The sequence below is a fragment of the Psammomys obesus genome, unplaced genomic scaffold (genome assembly GCF_907164565.1).
Source record: "Psammomys obesus unplaced genomic scaffold, mPsaObe1.curated_primary_1811, whole genome shotgun sequence".
NCBI lineage: Eukaryota > Metazoa > Chordata > Mammalia > Rodentia > Muridae > Psammomys > Psammomys obesus.
The window spans coordinates 11,244,313-11,269,972 of record NW_026596064.1 but is presented as its reverse complement, the minus strand read 5'-3'; the positions used below and the strand labels follow the sequence as shown (position 1 = coordinate 11,269,972).

At 36.4% G+C, this 25,660-nt stretch overlaps 1 protein-coding gene across 16 annotated transcripts in view; it reads right to left on the bottom strand.

The window, feature by feature from the left end:
- The window catches only part of Dlg1 (discs large MAGUK scaffold protein 1), a 187,041-nt gene that overhangs the window by 6,012 nt on the left and 155,369 nt on the right, over positions 1-25,660 (bottom strand). For 4 of the 16 annotated variants that reach the window (XM_055624809.1, XM_055624815.1, XM_055624821.1 and 1 more), the window contains 8 exons: positions 24,845-24,914; positions 20,266-20,299; positions 12,934-12,975; positions 12,086-12,121; positions 10,081-10,131; positions 8,780-8,881; positions 8,386-8,558; positions 3,650-3,759 (listed from right to left, as the gene is read on the bottom strand). In XM_055624809.1, coding sequence (XP_055480784.1) covers positions 3,650-3,759; positions 8,386-8,558; positions 8,780-8,881; positions 10,081-10,131; positions 12,086-12,121; positions 12,934-12,975; positions 20,266-20,299; positions 24,845-24,914 — 618 coding nt within the window. Of the gene's footprint in view, positions 1-3,649; positions 3,760-8,385; positions 8,559-8,779; positions 8,882-10,080; positions 10,132-12,085; positions 12,122-12,933; positions 12,976-20,265; positions 20,300-20,954; positions 21,055-24,844; positions 24,915-25,660 lie in introns of all 16 variants that reach the window. The other 12 variants (XM_055624811.1, XM_055624816.1, XM_055624822.1 and 9 more) reach the window with 5 other exon arrangements.

Below are 25,660 nucleotides of genomic sequence, written 5' to 3'. Positions count from 1 at the left end.
GTTCTGCACAACACTCTGACTGTGACATGCCTCAGTTAGGGGCATGTCAGTTTCTCAGTTTCCTATGCTTGTACCTTACTCAAAATCTTGGATATTTACATTCAATGACTTTTGAATAAAACCCGGGAAGTTTCCTCAAATAGTCTGTCCCCTGCTTACATTTTGAGATTCATAATGTACGCTGGTTGACTCAAGGCCATCTCCAGTTCCTTGGAGCTGTTAACTTTTCTCCAGTGTTTTTCTCTTTGCTCCTCAGATTTGATAATTTCCATTGTTCTATCTTCAAGTCTGAGTAATCTTCTGCCTGCTCAAATCTGTCTTTGAATCTCCCTAGTAAATTTATTCCAGACACTATTTTGTTCTCGGCTCCAGAGCTTAGAAAACTGAAAAGGTTTTATTTTTAATTATGCATGTACCCTTGTGCTTCTGTATGGGTACGTGTATGTGAGTGCAGGGCCCGTGAAGGCCCTTAGACATGGAGCTACAGGATGTTGTAGTGAGACCCGGGAACCCAAACCAGGATCCTCTCCAATCTGCGCTCTTAGGGGTGAGCCACTGCCAGGCCCCTGCTCTGAATTTCAAGTTTTCCCTTAAGGGCTATTCCCAACTTCCTCAGATAAAGGCTTCTTGACTTTGACCTTGTCTTTTAGTTCTTGTGCATGTCTTTAAGGTGTTACATCATGTAAGAGCAGAAGGACATTATTGGGGAGAAAGAAGGGGACAGTAGAGGTGAGCACAGGTGAATACGAGCACTGATGATAGAAATGCACGAGAAGGTTATGTGGAAACCCATTATTCTGTACAAAAATAATGAATTATAATAAAGTGCTTTTAGAGTCTGTAGTGAGTTTGACATCTAGTCTGTCTCAGGAAATTAATTTTATTTTTCCCTTTGAATAGACCATTCTTTGAATACTTAAAAATACTTTATATTTGACTCTTATAGATTCAGTAACTCTAGACACTAATTTTTGCTCTTTTATTTAAAATTATTTATTTTTATTATATTATTACTAAAATTAATTATTTTATTTATTGTTGTAGAGTTTTTCTGTGCTGAGGCAGACTGTTATAAACTGAAGATTTTTCTTAGGTATTTACTGAGAGTGTGCCTTTCCATGGTCACCTATAATATATCTCTAAATTCCACTCATACATGTGACTTCATTCAAATGTCCTGGGCTGGCTACCAAAATAAAAAAAGACAGAGACATGGAGGTGAGGGTGGGTCTGGGAAAAGGCACTGGGGCTTTAAACTTTGAAAATACTTCCAAGTTGGAAACAGCACCAGCCAGCACAACAGTTGCTCGCTATGAAGACAGCGTCTTTATTGCATCCTTCACTCTCACAAACTGTATACAGACTGCTGAAGAAGGGTATGGATGGGGCTAAAAATAAAATACAAGTGGGGAGCTAACACCGCACGGAGAGCTGAAATTAACCTTTAAAACCAATGCCAGGAAGCTTTAAGGCTTCAAAAGATTTCAAAGTTCCAAAACAGGTTGAACAGCTAGATCCTGCCATGGGGCAGTTACTGGTGCAGTCATTATTTGGAGATGTCTTTGGTAAAAGTCTACTCTGCCAACCCCACCTCCACGCTTTGTTTACATGGACGAGGGCCCCAGTCTGGACCTGCAGTCCCCTGATGGATTTTTAAACACTACAACAGCCTTACATTCTGCTTGGCCATTATACTTTACTGGTATAAAGCCAGGTAACATTTTCCTTCCTTTGTCCTTTTCTAGTTAATATTTGAAGTGTAACTTTAAAAACATGGACGTGCAGAACCTTCTATGTACAGTTTGACAAACTCTCACAAAGTTGTGCACCCAGCACTCAGGCCTGAAGCAGCATCAGCAGCGCTCTGGAACTCCAGTGTGCCATCCTCAAGGCTAAGTTTTATTTAGTTTGTCTAAGTGGTGGTCAAACTTAGAATTGCAGAGTGTGTATTTCCAATCTGAGACCTTTTATTATTCAAATTGTAAGATTCTATGTGTTTGTACGTAGCTGGAGAATGCTCATGATTATTTTTGAAGAATGTTTCACCATGAAAATGTCATAATGAATGCATTCAGCTGGTGGTGGTCATTTAGATAGTTTCTAGGTGGTGGCTATTTAGCACTTCTGCTGGCACATAGGTATGGTTAACACAAGCAAGCATTTCTGCTAAATCTATCTAGGAATGAGAATTCTAGGCTAATCATAAATTCTGCACATGTCAAGCTTTTGAAGCTACTGTAAATTTACCAATGCACATTCACCAAGTGACACTTGAAGACTGTGAGGTGTTTCAGATGCTCTGTATTTCTTGTCTTTTCCCATTTTTGTTATCTTGACGTGCAGTGGTAACATATGACACGGCTTTCACTTGTTTAAAGCCAGTGCCGTGCTGAGTGTCTGAGATCTTTTAAGTGTGCTTTGTTCAAGGCCTAATTTCTACTGGGCCACCTGTGTCAGACTGTAACGACCACTGATGTACACTGATGACCCCTTTCCATTCTGGTGTTACTTGATTTGTTTCTTGATCATTCTTAATGTTTACTATACTTTCAAAGGACATCTTCTCATCAATCGTCTGTTATACGCTGATTTTCTATAAAATTTCTCTTCTGCCTTCTTTGAATTTATGGCTCACTTCCAACTTGGCTCTTTGCCTATGCTTTTTTGAAACCGTGTCTCTCCCACTCTATAGTCCACGCTGGTCTTTTCAGCAGCACACCCGAACTCCTCAGCCCTGAGGTCAGGTGTTCGGCAACAGGCCTGATGTTTGGTTTTGTCTATGATAGTGTTTACAGGCTATGCAATCTCCTTCACGAAAGACATGGCATTAAGTTTGTCAGCTTTTATATGTAGTTTAAAACATTTAATTTTTCTATTTCTTTTTTAACCTATTCAGAAGTATAATGTTCAGTTTCTAATATACAGCATTTGAGTCATACTTTTATTACTAATTTCCAGTTTAATTTTGCTGTGGTCATAGGATACTTGTTTTCAGTCATTTGAAACTGTACTTCAGCAGTTAGTTTGGTTAACTGTCCCATGTGTTTGAAACCAATGTCTATTTTGCATGAGTCAAGTACAGTACTTAGTGAGTCTCAGTGTTGAGTATAGTGTTTTAATGAATGAGATGGTTAGGCCCATTGATACTATTTTTTTGTTTGTTTGTTCTTTTTGCTTTTATTTGCACTTTTTTTTTTTTTACTTAATTCTACTAAAAAAAAAAAATTAAATTACATTCATGTATTTGAACGTGTGTGTGGGGTCAGGGAACAACCTGCAGGAGTTCTCTTGTGCTAGGTGGATCCTGAACATTAAACTCAGGTTGTCAGGCTTGGTGACAAGTGCCTTTATGGAGCCATCCCACGTCTTCTGCCAGCCAGGGAGGCACCATCCTTTTATCTTTCCTTTCCTTGTTTCTTTTTGTTCCTTTTATCTTTTTAATGATTATCAGCTAGCCGTACTGCCCATTTAATAATATGAGTGATGATAATGATGATGGCTATTGTCACACAACTCTTAATCTCACAATACCCTCTAGGTAGGCATAAACACTACTATTTTATAGCTGGAGAGAATGAGACAGGAGGAGGATAAAGTAACTCAGGCTCATATCTGCATTTAAAGGGGCACTCTAGGCATTTATACTTACATGATATTTTCCATGGATTTGGGTTTAATAAAAATAGATATTGGGTAAAGCTGTGCAATTTGCAACCTCTTTATGGCATTTCCAGAGACATCAAGGATACAATGTTTGCCCTAAAATTGAGACAATAAAGAAGGAAATTAAATAGTGGACCAAATTTTTTCAGTTATACCAAAGGTGATTCCCACTGGTCACAATATGAATTGTTGTTTCATTTAGATCCTTTTTACCTCAAGCAAAATTGCCATTTATCAGTAAATTTCAGAAGGGAAATTAAATGAAGAAAACAATGATTATAAACAATTCTCACAGCCAAAAGAATTAAAATATAGTTCTTATATCTTTGATTTTTTAATAGACCAGTAACTTCTCAATAGGGGGAGAGATGACTCAGCAGTTAGAAGTACGTATTTCTTCTTACGGAGGATTTAAGTTTAGTTCATAGCACCTATGTTGGGCAGCTTACGGCTCCTGGTCAGACCACAGCCTCAGAGCATCTAACACCCTCTTCTGGCCCAATGAACACCTGCACATACTCGTGTGTGTGCGCATGAGGGCACACACACACATATAGGCTAAAATATAGAAATCAAAAGGGCATCAATGAACTTCATTTCAGATAATGGCATGACCTATACAAGGTGAAAAGAGATTAGAATTGTGGCACATCTTTCACTTAGTAAACGTGTAAAACCTCACACCACTATTCTTTAAAAACTTGTTCTTAATTTATGTATGTGTCTGTGTGTGCTGCTCAAGGAGACCAGAAGAGAAGGACGGATGCTCTTTCTGGAGCTGGAGGTGTAATAGACTACCTGACATGGATATCAGCACTCAAACTCAGGACCTCTGTGAAAACAGTACACACTCAACCACCAAGACGTCTCTCAGTACCGCTATTCTATTCGTCCAATCCTCATTTTATTGGGGACTGGAAGATACTATAAACTGATATTTGGAAAACCCAATTCTGGATTTATGTTACTTTTCTGACAAATTCACTGACACAAAAGGGTTATTTACATTTTTATTGTAGATATGTATTTTCAAGTTACACAGAAAAGTATATAATGAAAATTAAATAAATTTTATTGTAATATTTAAAATCAGGTCCTTAATCTCATAAATAACTTGTAATTTAAAGACCAGAGTTCATGTGAACAACATTCAACTTAATAGCCATGTTTACAATAAAAATATTGTGAAAGACTCCAAACATAGAAAAGTAAAGAAAATAATAAACTGACAGTATTAAAAAAAGTTGACATTTTAATTTAATTTTCTAATGTATATGTGCACCTGTGTAGGCCAGAGGCTAACAATAGGTTTCTGTCTGTCCTTCCTTCCTTCTTTTTCTTCTTTCTTTTTCCCTTTCTCTTCTCTTTCTTCTTTCTCTCTCTCTGAGTGCTGGGACTGAAGTCATGGGTCATCACTGTCTGGTATAACCTTCCTTTTTAAGACAAGCTTGCTTGCTGAACACAGGCTCAGTGTTTAGAAGACTAACTGGCCTGTGAGCTCAGGGACTCACCTGTCTCCACCGTGCTCACCCCCAACTTGTCTGGCTTTTACATGAATTCTGGAGATGGAACATAGGTCCATTCTAACCAACAAGCCTTTACCCTCCAACCTCATCCTGAAGAGTACAGATCCTTCATTTCTTAGGACAGGCCTTAATTTGGCTCAGCCTGCTTGTGACTATCAGAGGCAAGCTACAAAGTTCTCCAAGACCTCTGGCAGGTGCCCTCTTCTTAGTTCACTCAATCAGGAAGGCATATGCTATCTATTTTTCCATTTCTAATGACAACTGATTACCTTTAAACTCTGTTTAAAACTTCTCCATTGTAGAATTATCTTTGCCTTTGTAACTAGTATTTTCAGGTAAGGTACTTTCCCAGTATGTAAATAATCTTGTTTCTCACAAAACTTCACTTACTGTTATTATTTTAAGATATATTTTAATCATCTCTTACTGTTCTTGCCTGAAATTATTATTACCATGAGGTTTTCAAGATAGATTTTGCAACTTTGTCATTCCTTGACCTTGATTAGCAGCAGACAGTAAGCAAAGCTTCTCCTCCATCTTTTCATTCATGAATTTACTTATTTGTCATGGATTACTCAATTTTCATTTAGCCCTATGTTTTATAATAAGTTATTTTTACTTTGACAATCAAATTTTAATTTTAAATTTCAAAATTATACAAAAACATTTACTCAAGCAAACATCACCCCAACCTCTTCATTCCTTCTCCCACTACCCATCCTTTCTACTTTTCCTTTGTTAGTAAGTATTCTCATTAGGTTCTGCTTAGCCCTTCCATGTTCATATCCAATTAAGGAGATGTGTTTCCTCACTTCTCCTTTTAGAATATTAAATCATAGATCCTTCTGCATGTGGTGATATTAATTCATTGATATGTCACTATTTATTAACTGTAAAATCTCCACTACATGAATAATTCTGATTACCAATTACTTTATCATGGCAGCCCTTTTACAAATGCATTTTTCATATTACTAGAGTTTGTTTGGGAAAAATTCCTAGAAATGCACTGCTTGGACAAACACACATGTCATTTTACTCGCTGCTACCACATTCCCTTCTGGCCAGTGTTTTTTCATGGGCAGAGTTTTAATTTTGATTAACTCCAATCTACCATCTTTTTCTTCTGTGGACCTCTAGTCAACATATCCTTGTCATGATTTTTCTTGATAAATTACTTACTTCTATTTTATGTACGAGAACCTGCATGTATGTAGCATGTATGTATGTTGAGCACATGTATGCCTACTACCCTTGGAGACCAGAAGGCATCAGATCCTTCTAATGTGAGTCATCAGATGTGGGTTTTGGGAACTGAACTCAGGTCCTCCTAAGAGCAGCCAGTACTCTTAACTGCTGTGCCATTGCTCCAGGACCTCCTTCTTCTTCTTTTTTTCCTTAGGAGTTTACTGTTTTAGAATTTAGACTCTCTGATCCATTCTTGGGTTAGTTTTTGTAAACAGCATGAACTGAAGCTACTCAATTGTTCTGGTATCACATGTTGAAATGCTACCTAGCCCTCCCCTCTCTTCACAGATTGGTTCCTTTTTCCATATGACCATGTGTGTTGTCTACTACAGGATTAGTTTTTTTGATTGAGATACAGGGTGCTGATACGCCGCTAGGACTGGCCTGGCCTCCTGGGTTAGATCCTCGTTTCAGCCTTGAGGAGCTGAAATTGCATGTGTGTCCCACCATTCTTCAGTGTGCAGTCCTTTTGAGCTATATGGCTATCTTTATGCTGAAATCTTACTATTATTATTTAAAGTACCAAAATTAATTTATATGTGTTCTCCAACTTTTCTATTTTACAAAACTATCTAGATATGGTTCTAAATGTCACTGCTAAAACTTGGAATCACCTGAAAGAGCCTTAGGTGGGGAAATCAGCTTAGCTCGTGGCCATGGCTATGGAGCGAGATTGTCTGGACTGTTAATGAGGTGGGAAACCTCATCCTGAATGTGGGCGGCACAATTTTATGGACCAGACCCTGAGCTGTACAAGAGGAAAGAAAGCAAAGGCATCTGTCATTAGGTGCTTTGATTTCCTGCCACTCTGAATTCCTTTCAATAATGACTATCATTGGAATTATATGCTAAATATACCCCTAAGATGCTCTGATAAGGGCATTTTATCAGAGCAACAGAAACAAGACTAGAACACTAGTCTAATTTTTTGTGTGTGTGTGTTTGCACATAGAATTTAGAATTATGACAAATATCTTTTCGGGAATTTAGGGACATCTGATATTTTAAGTCTTAGTAGTCTTTCAACCCCTGAAAATGGCATCTTTCTCTATTTATTTCGCAGTAACTCTTCAGTGTAAATACAACATTTTAAAAGATCTCCATTTGGTAACTCTCAGTAGTTGAATTCATTAGTATACCATGATTTTGTATTTTTCAATCTTGCTAAAACGTATTATAGCAGGTTTTTTTTTTTTTTGGGGGGGGGCAGACTTTTTATTTTCTATACAGTCAATTATATCATCTGAAAACAAAGACTTTTTTGTTTTTTGAGATAGCGTTTCTCTGTGTAACCCTTACTGGACTCAAACTCACAGAGATCCGCCTGTCTCTGCCTCACCCAAGTGCTGGGATCACAGGCTGCATTACTGTGCCTGGCATCATGTTTACTTCATGTTCTGCTGCAATGGGTAGGTGCACTTTTGAAAGAAAGTAGCTAGAGGCATCTGTCTTCGGATCTTTGGGGTAAGCTCTGAGGTTTTTAACTATCTAGTACGATACTAGTAATAGGACTTCAAAACTTTAAAAATTACATTTATTTTGTATGACCTGTGAACATATTGGAGTGGGAACACAAATGCACAGTGGTGACTGAGAAAGTCAATTCTTTGGACTATGCAGGCATGGCAGCAAGTGCCTTTACACACACTGAATCATCTGCCTGGCCCCTATGGGTAGATGTCTTTATCTGTTTGAGAGAGCTGTTTTTATGTCTTGTTTATTTTAATCAATAATATATATTATATTAGACTTTGAAAAAGAAATTTCTGCACATTTGAGATGACTACGTAGTTTAATAAGGTAAATTACACTGAGTTAAAACATTTTAATTTATCTTTGCTTATAAATGTGTAGCAAAGTATCAAGGCTATGTTAGCTACACTCTATTTTCAGTACAAAGCAAGGCGTCCTTTATTAGAAACCCTAGTGCAGGTACTCTGGGGCTCACCTTTTCTGCTACTGCTCGCACAGACTGAACACTTGTTCCATATAGATGGTTGTTATACTGGCCAGCTTCAATGAACTTATGCTCCTGGATATCTTTTTCCATCTGCTCTCTTGAGGTCACAAAGTGATAATCTCGTCCATCCACCTCATAGTCACGTTTTGGTCTGGTTGTATCTTCAATAAAAAAGAACTTGGGGAAGTATTTAATATTTAAAAACAGAATAAATACATCTTCTACTTAATTCATTCCTTTAAGAAAAGCTTAACATAATACTTTTAAATATAAAAAGGGAAAATATTGAGGACAATTAACTATAATCTTTAAAGCAGTTACATTTACTTTTACCACACACAGTGACAGAAAATGTTAAATGGTTTTAATTTGTGTTACTCACGAGGGACACAGGATCCAAATTTATCAGGGAATTCTGAGATTAAGTCATCATTTACTCTGTCTTTCATGGGTCCCAATACAATGACTGGTCGGGTATAATTAACTACAACGATAAACACATTAAAGAGAATAAACACTTAACAAACACTAATGTGTTTTATTTCAGCAGAGAACAAAACCATTCTGAACTATTATGAAGAATCTCTTCTTTACTCTTCCTCTAATTACATTCTCAATTAAATACTATTTTGTAAACAAATAATTATCTTAGAAGTCAATCAAGTTAAATTTAGCATCTTAGACATTTTAATACATTGCTAATATTTCATTATAACTAGAAAAAGGTATAGTGTTTTACAGATGGCTTTTGAAGTTAAAAACGAAAAGCACAGCAAAGAAGACAAAAACAAAAACAAGTGGGTATAGGAAGTGATATGATGACATTAATGATCTATAAGGATGACCTAGCAGAGAACACAGTGAGTCATGCTGAAGAAGGTCTACCAGTGGTAAGAATCAGACCAATCCTGTGATCTGAGGATTCAAAAGGTACATATACTGAGGAAGATACAAGTGGAATAGAAAGGGCTTAATTAATAGTTGCCTGGGTGAACTACAGAGAAGCTTAAAAACACCTCTGACACTTTTTAGAAGCTGTTATTGTAAGAGTAGTAATGCAATATTATAAATGATAAAAAAACAGTGGCTTAGGAATACAACGCCAATAAACCAGTCAATATAAAATGACTAACGCGTCTTAGTCATAGCAATTTTCTATATATATTTAAAAATAGCAAAATTCTGATATATTTTTACATCTAATAGACTGCCTTTTCAAACTAAGAAACATTTTTTATTTTACGTTAAGTAATCAATTTATTATAATTAATTTTTGTGTGTATGACACAGAATAGGCGTGCGTGGAAATCAGAGAATAGCTTGTGGGAGTTGGTTCTCACTCTCTCTCTCTTTTTTTTAAAGATTTATTTATTTATACCTATGAGCACTCTATTTGCATATATGCCTGAATGACAGAAGAGAGCATCAGATCTCATTATAGATGGTTCTGAGCCATCATGTGGTTGCTGGGAATTGAAGTCAGGACCTCTGGAAGAGCAGACAGTGCTCTTAACCACTGAGCCATCTCTCCAGCACCGGATCTCTCTTTCTACTATGTCTTTTCTGGTGTGTGAACTGAGGTCATCAGGTCTGGGAGCAAGCACCCTTATCCACTGAGCCATCTCACTGGCTCTAAGATATAGTTTTTAATAAGGTTACAAAACATCAACAAACTTCACAAACCTTCTTGTTGATTCACTGGCTCATAAGACAAAACATATTCTTCTTGACCACCTATTGGGAAGTTAAAAGCAAGGATAAGAAAATCTGTAAAGATGATTAATGTTCCCTGTTCCACACAACTCATCCAATTCTTTACATATAAGATATTAGGACTTTCTGAGAAATAAACAAGATACACAAAAAGGTAGTTATGTCATAAATTATCCAAGGCAAGACTTAGAACAAAAGGGAAAACTATTGAACCACAAAGGTAAATTTGAAAAATATAAGACGGAACATAAATGTACTATTTTTCCATAGCCTAATGTTATTTTTTTAAAGATTTATATATTTATTTATACAGCATCCTGCCTGCATGTGTGCCTGTGTACCAGCAAAGGGCACCACATCTCATTATAGATGGTTGTGAGCCACCATGTGGTTGCTGGGTATTGAATGCAGGACCCTTAGAAGAACAGCCAGTGCTCTTAACCTCTGAGCCATTTCTCCAGCCCCGACCTAATGTTATTATGTGCTTATTTTATTTATAGATCATATTTACTAAAATCTTCATTTCTGGCTGGAGATTTAACTCACTGGCAGGCTGCATGAATTTGAGCACCACTACTACAAAAAACAAACGACAAAGCTGCCTCCCAGTAGCAAAACACAAAACCAACACACAGCCCTTTTCCTGCGATACAAAACATTTACTATGCACATGGACTGCGGCTGGACATGGGATGCTTGCCTATAACCAGCCCTTGGTTCTCACCATGACGACTGCCAGTTTGAGGTTGGCCTGGACTAAGGAATAAGACACTGCCTCAAAAACAACAACAACAACATAAAAATCAGAAAGACCCAACAAGCCAGTGAAAATACTGCTTCTGTTCCAGCTGAGTGTATTTATTTAAAGCTGTATTTGTTTTAAAAAGTAGTTATAATTTTGCTTTGATCACAAAAGCACTTCAGAAAGGTACTTGGGATAGCTGGGTGTGATGGTGCGTGCCTGTAATTCTAGCAGTTGGGGAGGCAGAGGCAGGAGGCACACTGCTGTGAGTCCAAGACAGCCAAGGATGCATAGAGAAACCGTCCCCAAAAATAAATAAATAAATAAATAAACAAACAAACAAACAAATAAATAAATAAATAAATAAATAAATAAAAAAGGTGCCTGGGAAATACTAGAAATGGAAAAAAACAAAAAACCCTACCAACTCTCTGAACACCATGAAATTAATTAAAACTCTTGTTTTAACATGTAGTGTAGAAAACAAAACATTCGGTGACTGACTGTAAGCAGTGAAAACCAAATAATGTATTTGGACAATGCTCTCCTCTGACGATCCCGTAGCAGCCCACCATCTTGTGACTGGGTTACGACATGTGCATTGGCACGCACGTGCAGCTGCTGGTGTTAAAAAGCTGTAGAAGCAGCTCACACTTGTGTACTTGCTTTAAATTGTGTGTGCTTGCGTTCAATCTCATTACTGTAGTATCAGAAAACAGCTACTTCATGAGTTGCTTTATTTTTAATTACTGATGTACCCAGGCATGGTGGCACACACCTTTTATCCTAGCACTTGGGAGGCAGAGGCAGGTCAAATCTCTATGAGTTCCAGGCCAGCCTGTTTTAAGCAGAGAGTCCCAGGCTAGCAAAGGCTACACTTAGTGAGAGTCTCAAAAAACAAAAAAAAAAAAAAACAAAAATTACTGATATAAAATATGTTTACATACTACAAAAACATGCAGTTGGATATTCCACAACTTAATAATTCATGCAAATGGTGAGAAAAGACAGTATATACTTTCATTACCTCTTTTCAGTCTAGAAAACCACTCAACTAATCTACAGTGGATTCTGGTTATGTCAATAAAAAACTGAAATGGAATAAATTATTTTCCCACTCCTCTTCCTCAAATTATATAGATGTTATGTAAAAAAAAAAAATCCAACAAATGAATGAGGGTTAAAAGTATATATTGCCAACATGAAATATCTGGGACTTATCACAGTATTAACCTTTTGAGCAGCCATACTCATCTGTAATCAAGATTACTTTCATTTTAGACAGCAGTAAAAAAAGTTAGAAAAACAATTTTAATTTTTAAGTTGCTACAATTGATATTTATAATCTATTCTCCTTCCATTCCCCAATTTGTCTAAAAACTCCTATTTGTGTAGTTCAATTAACATCAAGAATATAACATTAGACATCAAGGGAGTGAACAGCTTGCTTTCTGAGCAGTGGTTGCACAGAATACAAAGGAAATAAATGAATGGTAATTTAGCATTACTAACAAATATCCTTTTAGTGCTTATGTTAGAAAAAAGTTACTGAAGAAAACAGGAAACCAAGTTTATTCCTCATCAGATATTTACTTCTTATAAGATACAGACAAATCCACACACTATCCATAGCATGTACAAATAAGTAAATGGGTAAATGGCTCGTCTTCATTGAAACCTTGAAATTAACGTTTCTGTCTATGCAGCTTGACGATCCCTTAGCCAAAATGCTTGCAGCAGAAATTTTTAGGATTTAGAGTTTTATGCCATTTATAAATGTCTACACAGCCAGCCTGGGCTGAGAAACTCTGAGCTGAAAATTTTAAAATACTAAACATTCCAAGAACTGAAACTTTTAGGGTGTCATGCTGTTGCTAAAGAGTTTGGGTTTTGGGTTAGAGATACTCAACCTGCAGGTGATTTCCCTTTTCAAGTCTCTAATTTTACTTGGCTTTCCCTGGTTTAACAATCTTAGAAATCTGACTTTTAGTTTTTAGAGCATATCACTAAGGAAAACGCCATTCAGAAATATTTATTACTTTTTTTTTTAAACAAAAGAACAAGTAACATGAAACACTTACGGTAACTACTTTCACTATCACTGGCATTTGAAGTTACATGCTCTGAAATGGAAGGAAAACAAAAAGAAAAATAAAGATAACAAGGTGGTTATCATAAACTTAAAAGCTGTTAAAAGCAAATTATCAAGATTAAACAAGGTGGTTATCATAAATGTTGAATATACACCACATACAACCCAAAATTTTTACAAAGTAGTTTAGTTAATTTTCAACTAAATTAATATGAATTTGCATGGGAAAATAACTACAGTAAAAGAAAATGCCTTACTTTTCTAATATAATTTATGAAAAAAATCCTCAGCAAACAACAAGAGAACAAAAACCAACCAAGTAGAACATGGACAGATACAATGTAATCTTGAATCATCCCCAAGGAGAAAATATAGTCAATACCATTTAGTTTATGGAAGACCAGCAAAAGAGAAAACAGGTGCCCACTTCCTGACGGGATGGTGCTTTTGTGACTTAGAAATAGCTCAGGTTTAACCAGTCTCTTTCCTTTCCTGTTGGGCCTACATTTCAGCAGCCATCTAAAGCTCTGTAGGTGACAAACTCTCAAAAGTCAGGACAAGGAAACTGAAGAGGCCGAGACTGTTTTAACAGGTCAGCAATTCTCCTTTGATAACAGATAACTTTGCAAAACAATTCCCCTAACAAATATTAGTAAATAGCTACCGAGGCCTAGCTCTGCCCCAAAGTGGCCCCATTTCATCACTTGATCATTTATAAGTAACGGGCACTCAAAACAGCAAAATTTTTATTTAGAAAAACAAAAAAGAAAAACTTTCAAGAACAGAAGGAAACCCAAAGTTTTAATGTTAGGAGAAGAAACAATGACAACAACATTTTAGGGACGAAGGAGTTCGAGGCTCAAGGTCTGCTCTGCCTGAGTTTCCAGAAATCAACAGCTCTGCTTGTAAAGTAGAACAGACCTCGTAAGAGTGAAAAAAAAATAAAGCTGTAAATTTTAATCCCGCAGGAAAAAAAAATCTCTAAAACACTCTGTACATTTTCTCTAGGTCTCCATCTTATTTTTGAGATTGTTTTTCACCAAACCTGGAGCTCACTGGGCAAGACTGGTGGGGCAGCCAGGTCCCAAGGATTATCCCATTTTCACCCACTCCCAAGAGCTAGGATAATGGAATAGGCACGTGCCCTTCCACCAGGCATTTTTTTCTTTAAGTATCAGGTCCCCATGCTTGTGTGAAAAACACTTTGTTGACCAAGCAAGCTACCTCCCCAGTCTTAAGATACATACCTTTCTAAATCACAGTTTACCTTTTAAATAAAGGGCTTAAAATTTTAAAAATAAGCCTGGTGTGGTAGCGCTTGCCTGTAATCCCAGCACTCCGGGAGGCAGAGGAAGATCTGAGTTTAAGGCCAGTCTGGTCTACAGAGTGAGTTCCAGGACAGCAAAGGCTACACAGAGAAACCCTGTCTAAAAAACCCCAAAACCAACCACTCCAAATAGAATTAGGGAAGAGGGAGTAATTTTCTTCAGTAGTCATTGTAAACTGCCCACCAAATGACCCCTCCCCACCCATGCTCAAGGAACCCAAATAAACTCAGTGAGTTGTAAAAAGGAGAGAAAACAAGAGGCATGAAAATAACTAAAATGTAAAAATGCATAAACTGACAGGGAATAAAACAGTAAAAATTGTAATGGTGTTTTATAACTTAAGAAACTTCAATGAAATAATCACACCTAAAAAATCAGAAGTAGATTTAATTACTATATGACAAGCTCATGTAAAATCAGGTATTTTAAAGTTTGTATTATTTTTTTCCTTTTCCATTTCCAAGTATACATATGCATGTTTTACATGTGTGTGGACCAACATGTGTGTGTGGTTGTACATGCATGTGGAGGCCCCAAGTTGGCAATGATCCTTAGCAGCTCTTGCACTTCTGCATTCAGGATGGTCTCCCCATGAATCCTAGAGCGTGACACTGCTGGTCTCCTGCTATTTGCTTGCCCTGCCCCTGCCCTTGCTTTCAGAGGCTGGAATTACAGGCAAGCTGCCATACCCACCCAACATTTACATGGATTCTGGGGTTCTGACCCTGTCCTTATTGTTGTAGGGGCAACTGTTTTAACCACTGAGCCATCTCTTCAGGACTCCAAAATTTCTTTTCATGTTACTACATGGATTCCAATACAATCACTTGAAATTCCTGAATGATAATCAATTTAACTTATAAATTAAAATTTACCTGTTAGACATTTCAATTTGCTTTAAACTGTTTTTTTTTGCAACATTAATAACTCTAAATGCCTTCATTCATAGCACTTTTTACCTATCCCTTTAAAATTTGTTATAAGAAATAGGATTGCCACTAAAACAAAAACTTCTGAAGCCTGTATTAGAATTGACATTACAATCTCCAATCTCTAAATTGTAAAAGTAAAATTAGTTGTGTGCGGGATGAGAATAAGTGGGTATGTAAGAGATAAAACTGATTAATTCTGAGCTGGTAATTATGAAGCAGGTAAATGAATATGTACAGGGTTTATGTTTACTATCCTACTCTCTTCAATGTATCTGACATATACAAAATAAAAAGTTACTATTCTTTCTTTTTTATTTCAACTACTCACCTTGAGTTCTTTAAAACTGCCAAAAGGTATACTATAATAAAATTCTGTGGGTTCTTTACATTTTCTGTACTTATTTCTAATCTTGCTACACAGAGTGTGGGCCTTAGACTAGGACATTCCCTGGTATCGCCTGACCCAACTAGAAGGGTAAAGTGTCCTCTTCTGACAATAATTTGTTGGGGCTACAGCTCAGTGGCATTGCCCTTGCTGAACATGCATGAGTAAGCACTGATCCAAATCCCTAGCTCTGCCAAATAAAAACAAAACCAAACATGAACATAATTCACCAAAGAAAGTGAGACAGCTAATACACGGATAGCAAAGCATTAACTTTACTTACAACACAACAACAAAACCAGACATGCCAAGCAAAGATAAGGATCCGAAGCAGCTAGAACCATCTACTGGGGTTAGGGACATGGGTAAAACATTGTGGAGATTTATTTGCCAGTGCAGTTATCCCTAGCTATCCACTGAAGGTTGTTGGTTCCCATCCTCTAGAGGTAATAACATTTGAGGATATGAATGTCTCTTTCATAAAACCTGGAGGATTTGCATGTATTTCTTACCCCTTCCCTTCCCTTCCCTTCCCTTCCCTTCCCTTCCCTTCCCTTCCCTTCCCTTCCCTTCCCAGAGCCTCATGCAGTCCAGGTTGTCCTGTAATAGCTGAGTCTGTCCTTGAATCCTTCTCATAGCTCCTCTAACATCCCAAATGCTGGGACTGTATGTAGAGGGACTCAGCTGGCTCTCCTAACTTTGATCCATTTTTGATTCTATAATACCCAAATACAGTGTAAATAATGGCTATCCTGTATATAATGCTATTGTTTAGAGAATGAGAAGGAAATTAAGGCCAATTCAATTGGTATCATTGGAGGCTGTGAAGTGAATGATGGTAATAAACATGCTGTGGAAGGACTGAGATCTGTGAGATGCAGGATTCTGTAGGAGGGTGCCACATCATTTCTGTTCATTTATTGCTGTGCTTTGCATACGTGCAAAGTCAAGTTTTATGCTTTGCAAGTATCTGGACTTTTCTCAAGTGTTTCCAATCTGCAGTTGGTTCAATTCATAGATATGAAAACTGTGCATATGGAGAGCCAATTTTGTAAAGCTAAACAAATACATATGCATGACCGAAAATCTTCTCCTGTTCCTACACATTTCCTGGAAAGAAATGCACAGATCTGAATATCAAAAGACATACACAAGAATAGTTAAAACAATACTAGTTCAGAGTATCAAGTACATTTTGTTTGCATAGCTGAAATACGCAGCTTCATTTTTATTTTGTTTCTATTGTGAGCATTTTCCATGTCATTTGTGTATCGACTGGGCTGCTCTCAAGCTTGTTTCTCTGTCTTCCTAGTGCTAGATTACAGGAATGACCCACCATGCCTGCTGCCTGGTTTCTAATTTACAATCATCAGAACACAATAATTCCTATTTCATTAACCATTTCCAAATTAAGACACTTCAGAATGGCTTCAATCTTTTTTTTTTTTTCTGTTACTTCTACAGAATGATAAAATTCATCTCCAATTATATCTTGAGAATAATCTTCCTGAAAAAGATTTAATGGGTTAAAAGAGATTTTTTTTTTGAGAAAAGATACATTAATTTATATTTGTAATCATAGTGTATTAAAAAGCTACTCTACAGAACTGCTTCCATCACGAATGTCTCTCCAGGCAAACATAAAACACATTACTTTGCATATGTTGATGAACGGAGAACTATTTCTTCAGTATATACATGTTTTTATCTGCTTATGTTCTGAGTACTGCTGTGTCAGGGGCTGCGCCTGTGGCTTCTCCCAAAGACCCATAATTAAGGATCTGACTCCAGCTGGGAGCGATCAGAAGGTGGTGGACACTGCAGAGGTGCAGCCTAGGGTACAGCTGGGCCATTAAGGGTATAATCTTCAAGAGGACAGTAAGACCCTAGCCTTTGCTAGGCCTTTTGTATACTTCGGAACTACAACATGTGACTCACCATGAGCACCCCCAAACAGGGAAAGATGATCATGGATAGAAATTCCAAACTGAGTAAAAATGAGTATTTGTCTTTGTAGCTGATTATCTTAGTTTTAAATCAGTAACAGAGAGGTAACACACTTGTCTTACCCTAGTCCAGTTTTCTAGTGGAGAGCCTGTTTCTTACTGATTCATAAGAAGCTTCACTTGACGCAAATATATTCTTCCAAGTCTACGGTTGCTTCTAGGGTACCTCGGATGCAAATCTGAGGCCCCACGTTGCGCCTCTTAATACAGGAAAAAAGTACTTCCTAAGTTTTCTTTCCTCCCTTTCCCACCTCTTCCATCTATAAGACTGCCTAGTGAACATGATTATTTCAAATTTAGCCACATTTTACCTTTCTTCTCAAACATTTCCTCCTGACAGGGTATCCATGTTTATCCTCTCTACTCTTCTCCAATGCCACATTGCCAAGCCCAAACAGTGCTACTTAACATCTTATTGTATCACAAGTAAAAGTTCGTCTGCCTCAGGCACCTGAGAGCTGTGTTCAACTCTTAGAGAAGCTTTTAGAGCAAAAATAAAGTAGACAGACACAAGAAACCTATGTGGCTGGCTGAGGAAGCTTTTCAAGTATTTTTATAAAATTGGAAATTGTGAGAACAGAAAGAAAATAGAAAACAGTATGTTTTAGATAGGCAGGAAAGTTTTTTGGAACTGTGTGTTATGACTTGACTTTTGCGCACCCCATCTATCTCCTAGTGAGTTATAGCTTCTTTAGTCTTATCTTGTTCTGCACTTTAGCCATATAGGTTAATGAAGTTGTAAGTAATGTCCTGACGTACCCTTATTCCAGTATTCCCTCTGTAATAACAAACAGCCCGTAATGCTTTATGTGATAACCTCCTTCATAATTTTTGAATTCTACTGGTATTTTTCTGTCTCCTCCAATATTTTCTGAATAAAACCTTGACCTTTAGGTTGCCAGGTTAATAAATTCTTTCATTTGCTGTGTATTGAAGCAGATACTTGTAATTCCATGAACTATAATACAGAAAAATGAATCTTTCCACACTGATAATCAGTTATTTTTCATATATATATTTTTTTCAAGACAGCCTTGGCTGTCCTGGACTTGCTTTGTGGGCCAGGATGGCCTCGAACTCACACAGATCTGCCTGCTTCTGTCTCCCAGAGTGCTAGGATTACAGGCATGTGCCACTGTACCTGGCCAAAGATTTTTTTCTTAAGGAAGTATCAATTTCCAATTAGAAAGAGACACAGGACAAGGTTCAGTCATTATATAACAGTGTAAAATATGGAATCCATAACCATATATAGCAGCATCAATAAGTTCAAAATTTTCAAGTTGATCTGTATCACCTCTAAAACTTCTCAACCTCAAAATAAGTCCCAGAGCGTCAGTAACCTGTGCAGATATTTTAGTTATTGAAGGTTTCCACTGATAATTTTTCCAAAGTGTAAAAACATTAAAAAGTAGCTGCCACTAGTCATAGGAAATCTGTGGGTGCTAACAAATTTTTTTTAATTAAAAAAATTTCATACAATCTATTTTGGTCATGTTTTCCCCTACCTCAATTCCTCTCAGATCCTTTTTACCACCCTATCCACTCAACTATCAAAATACAAGCAGACATTAAAAGAGCACAGTATGCCTAGAGCAAAGCGTGCCTGGTAGAAGTAACTGATATCCAGCAACAGCCTCTTTATCCTAATGCAAACCCAAGTTGAAAAGATCAAAGAAAAAATATTTAGCTTAAAACCGTAAAATTTAATATTATTTAGTGATACAGTTCTTAGAAGGCTAACTAGTTAATTATCAATAAAACTATAAGAAAGTTTTAAAAATGCTTAATGATTCAAATGAAATAAACAATTTAACAAAAGAATTTAGCCTGAATCTTTAGTTCTAAGATTTAAGATCACCTAAATTTTTATAGTAGCATTTGGTGGCTTTTCACAAATACTTAAAGCAACTTGAAAATACACAAATTTAAAACAGCATCTCACTCCCTAGATCAGGCTGGCCTCCCACTCATAATGTTAGTGATGGGATGATAGGCATGTGTCACCACGCTTGGCTCTTAGTCAAATACATATCCTTCTACATATCAGAATCTGCTCATTTTTGTATGTCTAATAAGTTAGTAGAAAGTTAAGAACAGTAAAACAACAACAAGTCAAAATAAAAAAACCCCTGGCTAAGGGAGAAACACAATTACAGTATACTCGGTAATGCTTCTTACAATCTTAAGAGAATATCCAATTTCCTCTAGACTGCTGCTGCTTGAAGTTGATGTCTGTTTCACACTTTCACGTTAAAGCAAGAGTTTCCAACACATAACTGTTGTTATTTAAACTTTTAAAAAGTCAAAAACAAAACCCCAAAAGGTGTACATGTCTATACTCTATTAATATAGGCAAGTGGCATTATTTTAAAAAAAAGTTAAAAAGCCTACAGTTAAAAAAATTTTGTAGCAAAAGTAACTACCAGAAAAATTATGAAATTCAAAATGTAACTGAGTTTTTCAAGTGACATGTTACAGAGGGAACACAAGAAAACAAAAATTGTTTTCATAGAAGTAAAAAAGCCCAAGGATGTCACAAACATGGAAAATCTAACAGCCACCGAAAGCACACACCTCCTCCTGCCAGAAAGGCACTACTGTGAATCTCAAAATGCACCCGAATAAGGTAGGAGGCTAAAAACAACTTGGGAGTATTTGATGACTTACTCAGGCCTTTTGATCCCATGTCGTCAGGGATCTCCTGTAGAGAGTAGTCCCCAGAGAGCAAGCAGTAAAAAGACAATCAAAGAAAAGAGTTGTCAGTGACGTACAGGATTGGTGCTACAATAAGAGACAGTTCCAAGACCATTACAGGTACACATATCTTACAAAGCATGGTTGTAGGGTTTTCAAAGTTTACAATGAGCTACCAACTAAATGTTACCTACCCCAGCACCCCCCAAGAAAAGAAAAGAAAAAAAAAGAAAGAAAACTGGACTTTAGAGGCTGATTAGAATAGAAAAACAAATTTTCAGGCCATTTTGATATTTTATAAGTAAAATTTACATTAGAAACTGGCAGTACTATATCTACAAATCAGGTATCTGCATTTTTTCCTCAGAAATACTCTTTGAATGTGTAAATGTTAAGTGCTTTTTATATGATCCCTTACTTCAGAGAATTATATTTTTTATATGTTATGAATAGATAGCTTAAGATACTGTTCAAGAATTCCTAGGTGCAAGAAACATTAAGACAGGCATACAAATTAATTTGTGTGTATTAAGTTTCCCCTGGTTAAGACATTCAGTAACCTGTTGCAGCTCTTGAAACTGTCTCCATGGTAACAACCAACTGCAGGGCAGTAGGTCCCTCTACATTCTATTTTCAGTTGACCAATGGATCCACATACTTACGGTCAGCATCACTTGTTTCCTGCTCACTCTGGTCCTTGTTCTTGTAGAAGGGGAATTTTCGGGAAAAGAGGTTCTTTTTACGCTTGTCATTGAATGACTGCTGAAGAAGAGAAGGAGGGGCAAAACAAAGGGTGTCTACTTTTGTGTGCACAAAGGCCCGGCCTAGCAGCTATGGAAGCTGACTCCTGTGACCACAATGTGCAGTCTGCATGAGTTTTATACGGATCACATGAAAAATGAACTTCTAATTTTGTATAAGGTCCTGTAATTCTATTATTTTGTAAATGGCAAATATTAAAATTTTAGAGCACATTCAGTTTTACCTTAAAAGAATAAATGCTACTTGACAAAAAGGTTAGAGAGTTAATCAGATTACTATTATAGTATAAACCAAGCTAATAATTTATATGAATATGTAGTTTTCTAGGAAAATTCCCAGGTAAAGTATTAGATATGTGATACTATGTTATTTTTAATGTTGCATTGCTGCTCAATTATCTTTTGTAAATTAAGTAGCAATCTTGATTTTTCTTTGTCCTAATTAAACTTTTTTTCATGCATTTATTTGTGGCTATGATGAACTACCATAAAAGCCACTATTAACAAAGCAAACATACATAATTATGAGGACGTTCCTATTTAAAAACATTTCTTTTGCAAAATAAAAAGGTAAGTTAAGTGCTGAACTCTATGACATAAAATTGGAAAGAGTATTTGTGCAGTCACTGATTTGAGATTGTGAAGCATGAAGGTTGATAACATTTATTAAAAAGGAAGAGCTCTCTGTGCAATTCTTCTGTTATGGGTCTTCTTAGTGGAAATGACCTTCACTACCAGTGACAATAAAACAAAGTGTGTGGAGTAGGGACAATATTTTTTTTGGGGGGACAATGCTAGGGATTTTCCAAACCCTTATACATGGCAGACAAGTGCTTCACAACTAAGTCACACCACTAGCCCCAAAGATAAAAATTTGTTTTGATTTTTTAAGTTGAACTGTGTCAGAAGATGCTACATCAGCCCTTTCCTAGCTACAATTTACTTCCTAGGGCTTCAGTAACCTGTGGTCAACTTGGTTTGAAAATATTAAGAGGACTACTTCAGAAATGAACAACTGCCAAATTTTAAAACTGCATCTGGATATGAGTATCATGATGAAATCTTATGCTTCCCCGCTCCAGCCTGCCCAGGTTATGAATTATCATTCCACCCGTGCATCTACTCTGTATTCCCTATTGACTCATGAGTGATTTAGTAGCCATCTTTATCAGGTTGACTGTCTTAGTATCAATGTGTTATTGTTCAAGTAAATTTCATTTTACTATATGTACCAAAGCACAAGAGTAGCAATTATGGCAATTCAATTACATTATACTGCTATTATTCGTCTCATATTGTGCCTAATTTATAAATTGTGTTTGTTATAGATGGATTTTGTCCCATGCATGGCTTCAGGTGCCCACTAGAGCCCTGAGATGCACTTTTCAGGGTAAGTGGCGCCATTACTGCACATCGCTGGAAGCACACTAGCGCCAATCTGCACTGCAAATCCTTATTTCAAAGCATGTGGTGTGAGCAGTTAAGGAATCATTTTAAGTCACGTTAGATGAGTAAATTCATAAACCACACAAAATACCTTAGAATGGAAAGGTTCTAAGGAACTATAAAAAAAGAGAACTCTTAAGCAGAAGCTAAAACTGCTCCTGCTGAGGCGTAGGACTGCGGGAACTCTGGTTTGGCAGCTATTTTATAAACCATCAAGTAGCATCATGTGATTACAAATACTTGCTTGAGTCTAAATTTTAGAAAGGAAGAAATTTAAATTTTAGCAGAAAAAAAGGTAATCTTTTCTTGCATGAGAATAACTGGCTAGAGTTTGTGGTTTCTGATAAAACTGATTAAAAAAAGGTTATTTACCCTGTTTACTGCATGTACAGTGGTCAGAGTCAGTTTCCTAGCACACAACCAAAACAAACATGTAGTTTAAAATGTTTTGATTTTTGTTATCTTTGCAGTTAGCCAAAATGAGAAATCGCAAGGACAGTGTAGTACAGGACAGAGAGATATGTTAGTTAAGAAATTTATTAATTACACTAATTTAATATCACTCAGGTGAAGGATTTATTAAAAGTGCAAATAAAAGTAGCATAAGCAAGTAAAAAGTATACTGAAAATACAAAACTGAAGACATACAGTTTTTCTGTATTTTCAATAAAAATTATTATCTTTAATTTTTAATACCATTAACGTCATGTTGTAAGAGTGCAATAAAAATAAGAAATGATAAAATGCCACAAATTTATGATATATATATTAAATACCTAGATATATAATTTCCAAGTGTAGCATTTTAAAAATAGACAAATAAGTGCTAAAAATGTTAACGAGAAACTGAAATGTTAAAGGTCTGTAATGAAAGAGTTTGCATATCATCATGTAAGGAAAGGGAAGGAGGAGGAGAAAAAATTCCATAAGGAAATGCAGTTCTGCATCAATGGCAAGCGTATTTTTCACCCCACTCAGTACCATGCATACTTCTGGTGCTGTGTTAGAACACAGTGACTGTGTACAAAGTTGGTTACAGTCAAAAAACAAGCCTAAGATTTAAACGTCGTTAATTAAGTTAACTTCTTACAGAATGAAAGGAAGGTTAAAACATGCAACCTCTTTTTCAATTCCTTGATGGTATGCTGTACTGACTTATTTTTAAATACATTCATAAAACAAGTACAGAAAAGAGTTATTTCATATCCTGAGTATTTACTTGGAATTTTTCTTCCAATTAAAATTATTCATAACTTAAAAATCACTTCAGGTTACAAGATGTAATTCTGCTTCTGTCTGAATTATATACGTTAATTTTACAGAAATTTATCACTTTAAAAAATTGAATTATGTAAGTTATTCAGACTTAATTTCTTTAAAATATTAAAGCTTTAAGTACCATGTGCTTAGCAAGATCTGATGTATAGTGATGGTTTTGTACAGAGCATAATTTGCTGACTTAGCATTTATATTTATTTCAAGTATAACAAAAAAGCTTATAAAAACTTGCTTCAGATTAAGAAAAAATGAAGATGCAAACATTACGAAAAGTATTTCAAGACAGCATGTGTAAAATTCTCAGGCTCACGTAAGAACATTTCACTGCAGGTTATGGGTAATTAGTTATCATACACATATATAACTCAAACCTGTACTATCTTTCTCATCTACCAACATCTTATATTTTTACTCAAACAAATTTAAAGTAAACGAAAAATAAACATCTAAATTATACAAAAAATTTGATATACCTTCCCACCATCTATATAACTTCTGTGACTTTATTTCCTCCAAATATAGCTTCATGTTGATCCTAACATCAAAAACATAGATTCTAGTAGGAAAGTAATTAAAGGGTGAAGGTGACCTCACCTATGACAACGTGTAAACTTACACTGTGACTGTCTCCCGACTGCTGGGACTGAAGGTGTGTGCCACCATGGCCCGCAGGAAACAGTACTTACTGGGAGTTGAGATAGAATAATCATTAAACTAGCTGTGCCCTAGCACTTCCAACACAAGCATGTCTGCTGCCTCTGCTTCTCTCTATTATAAGTATGCATCATCAACTCAACTAAAAGTCTACCAAACAACCGAAGGAAAGCTGAATCCTATCATTTATAAAAAGAATACTGACCAGAACTTACTAAGAACCTGTCAAAGGTCATAATTTGAAAAGGTCTGAGATCAGGTAGCTATATTAAGGGACTACTAGTCTACTCTGTGGCAAGAGCTGCTTGTAGATTCTTATGCTGAGTCTTATTTCAACAACAGAGACAAAAGAAAACTTATGGAATGATCTGTTGTGTTAAGATTTCCAGCTATAAGAGATTTCATATACTCACCCCTTTATCTCCTCTTGTTTTAGAGTTGAATTTGACCGTTTTTAATCGGGCTCGCTCTTTCTTCTCAACTCTGTCAAAGTACAGAAGGTTACTGACTTTGTGCTGGAGACTCAATCCTACGCCTTATACATATTAGACAAACTTTCAGCACTGAGTCCTGATTTCTAGAATTATTTCTTCTGTTTTTAAGTTGGAGCTTCACTATTTGTTCAAGCTTGATGTGAAAACCTTGATTCAAAACCTTGTCTAAGCCTTCTGAGTAGTTGGAATTTATGGGTCTACATTTTTTTCTTAAAAATTCTGCCTGTACATGTTTCTGAGTATGCATGCATGGACATTAAAAATCAATGTTAGGTGTCTTCCTTATTTGTTCTCTACCATTAGAAATATATTTAATTATATATGCATGCATGCATGTCTGCCTGCCTGTGTGAGAGAATAAACAAGTGTTTAGGGATTGAGGAAGGATAGAAGAATTGGATCCTTTGGAAACTTAAATCATAAGTATACATGACTTGGATGTTGCAGGTTCTCTGCAAGCGACAATATATTCTCTTAACTACTGAGCCATCTTTTCAGGTCCCTACCTACTTTTTTGAGGCAGGGTTTCTCACTGAATCTGTAGTTCACCAATTTTGCTAAGCACACTCCAGAGATTCTCCTGTCTCTGCCTCCCACAGTGCTGTAATTTCTGGCATGCACTGTCCTGCACCTGACATTTTATGTGGGTGTTAGGATTAAACTTGGGCCCTCATGCTGGTGCAATACTTTACAGACCAAGCCATCTTACTAGTCCTTAGAACATTATTTAAGTAA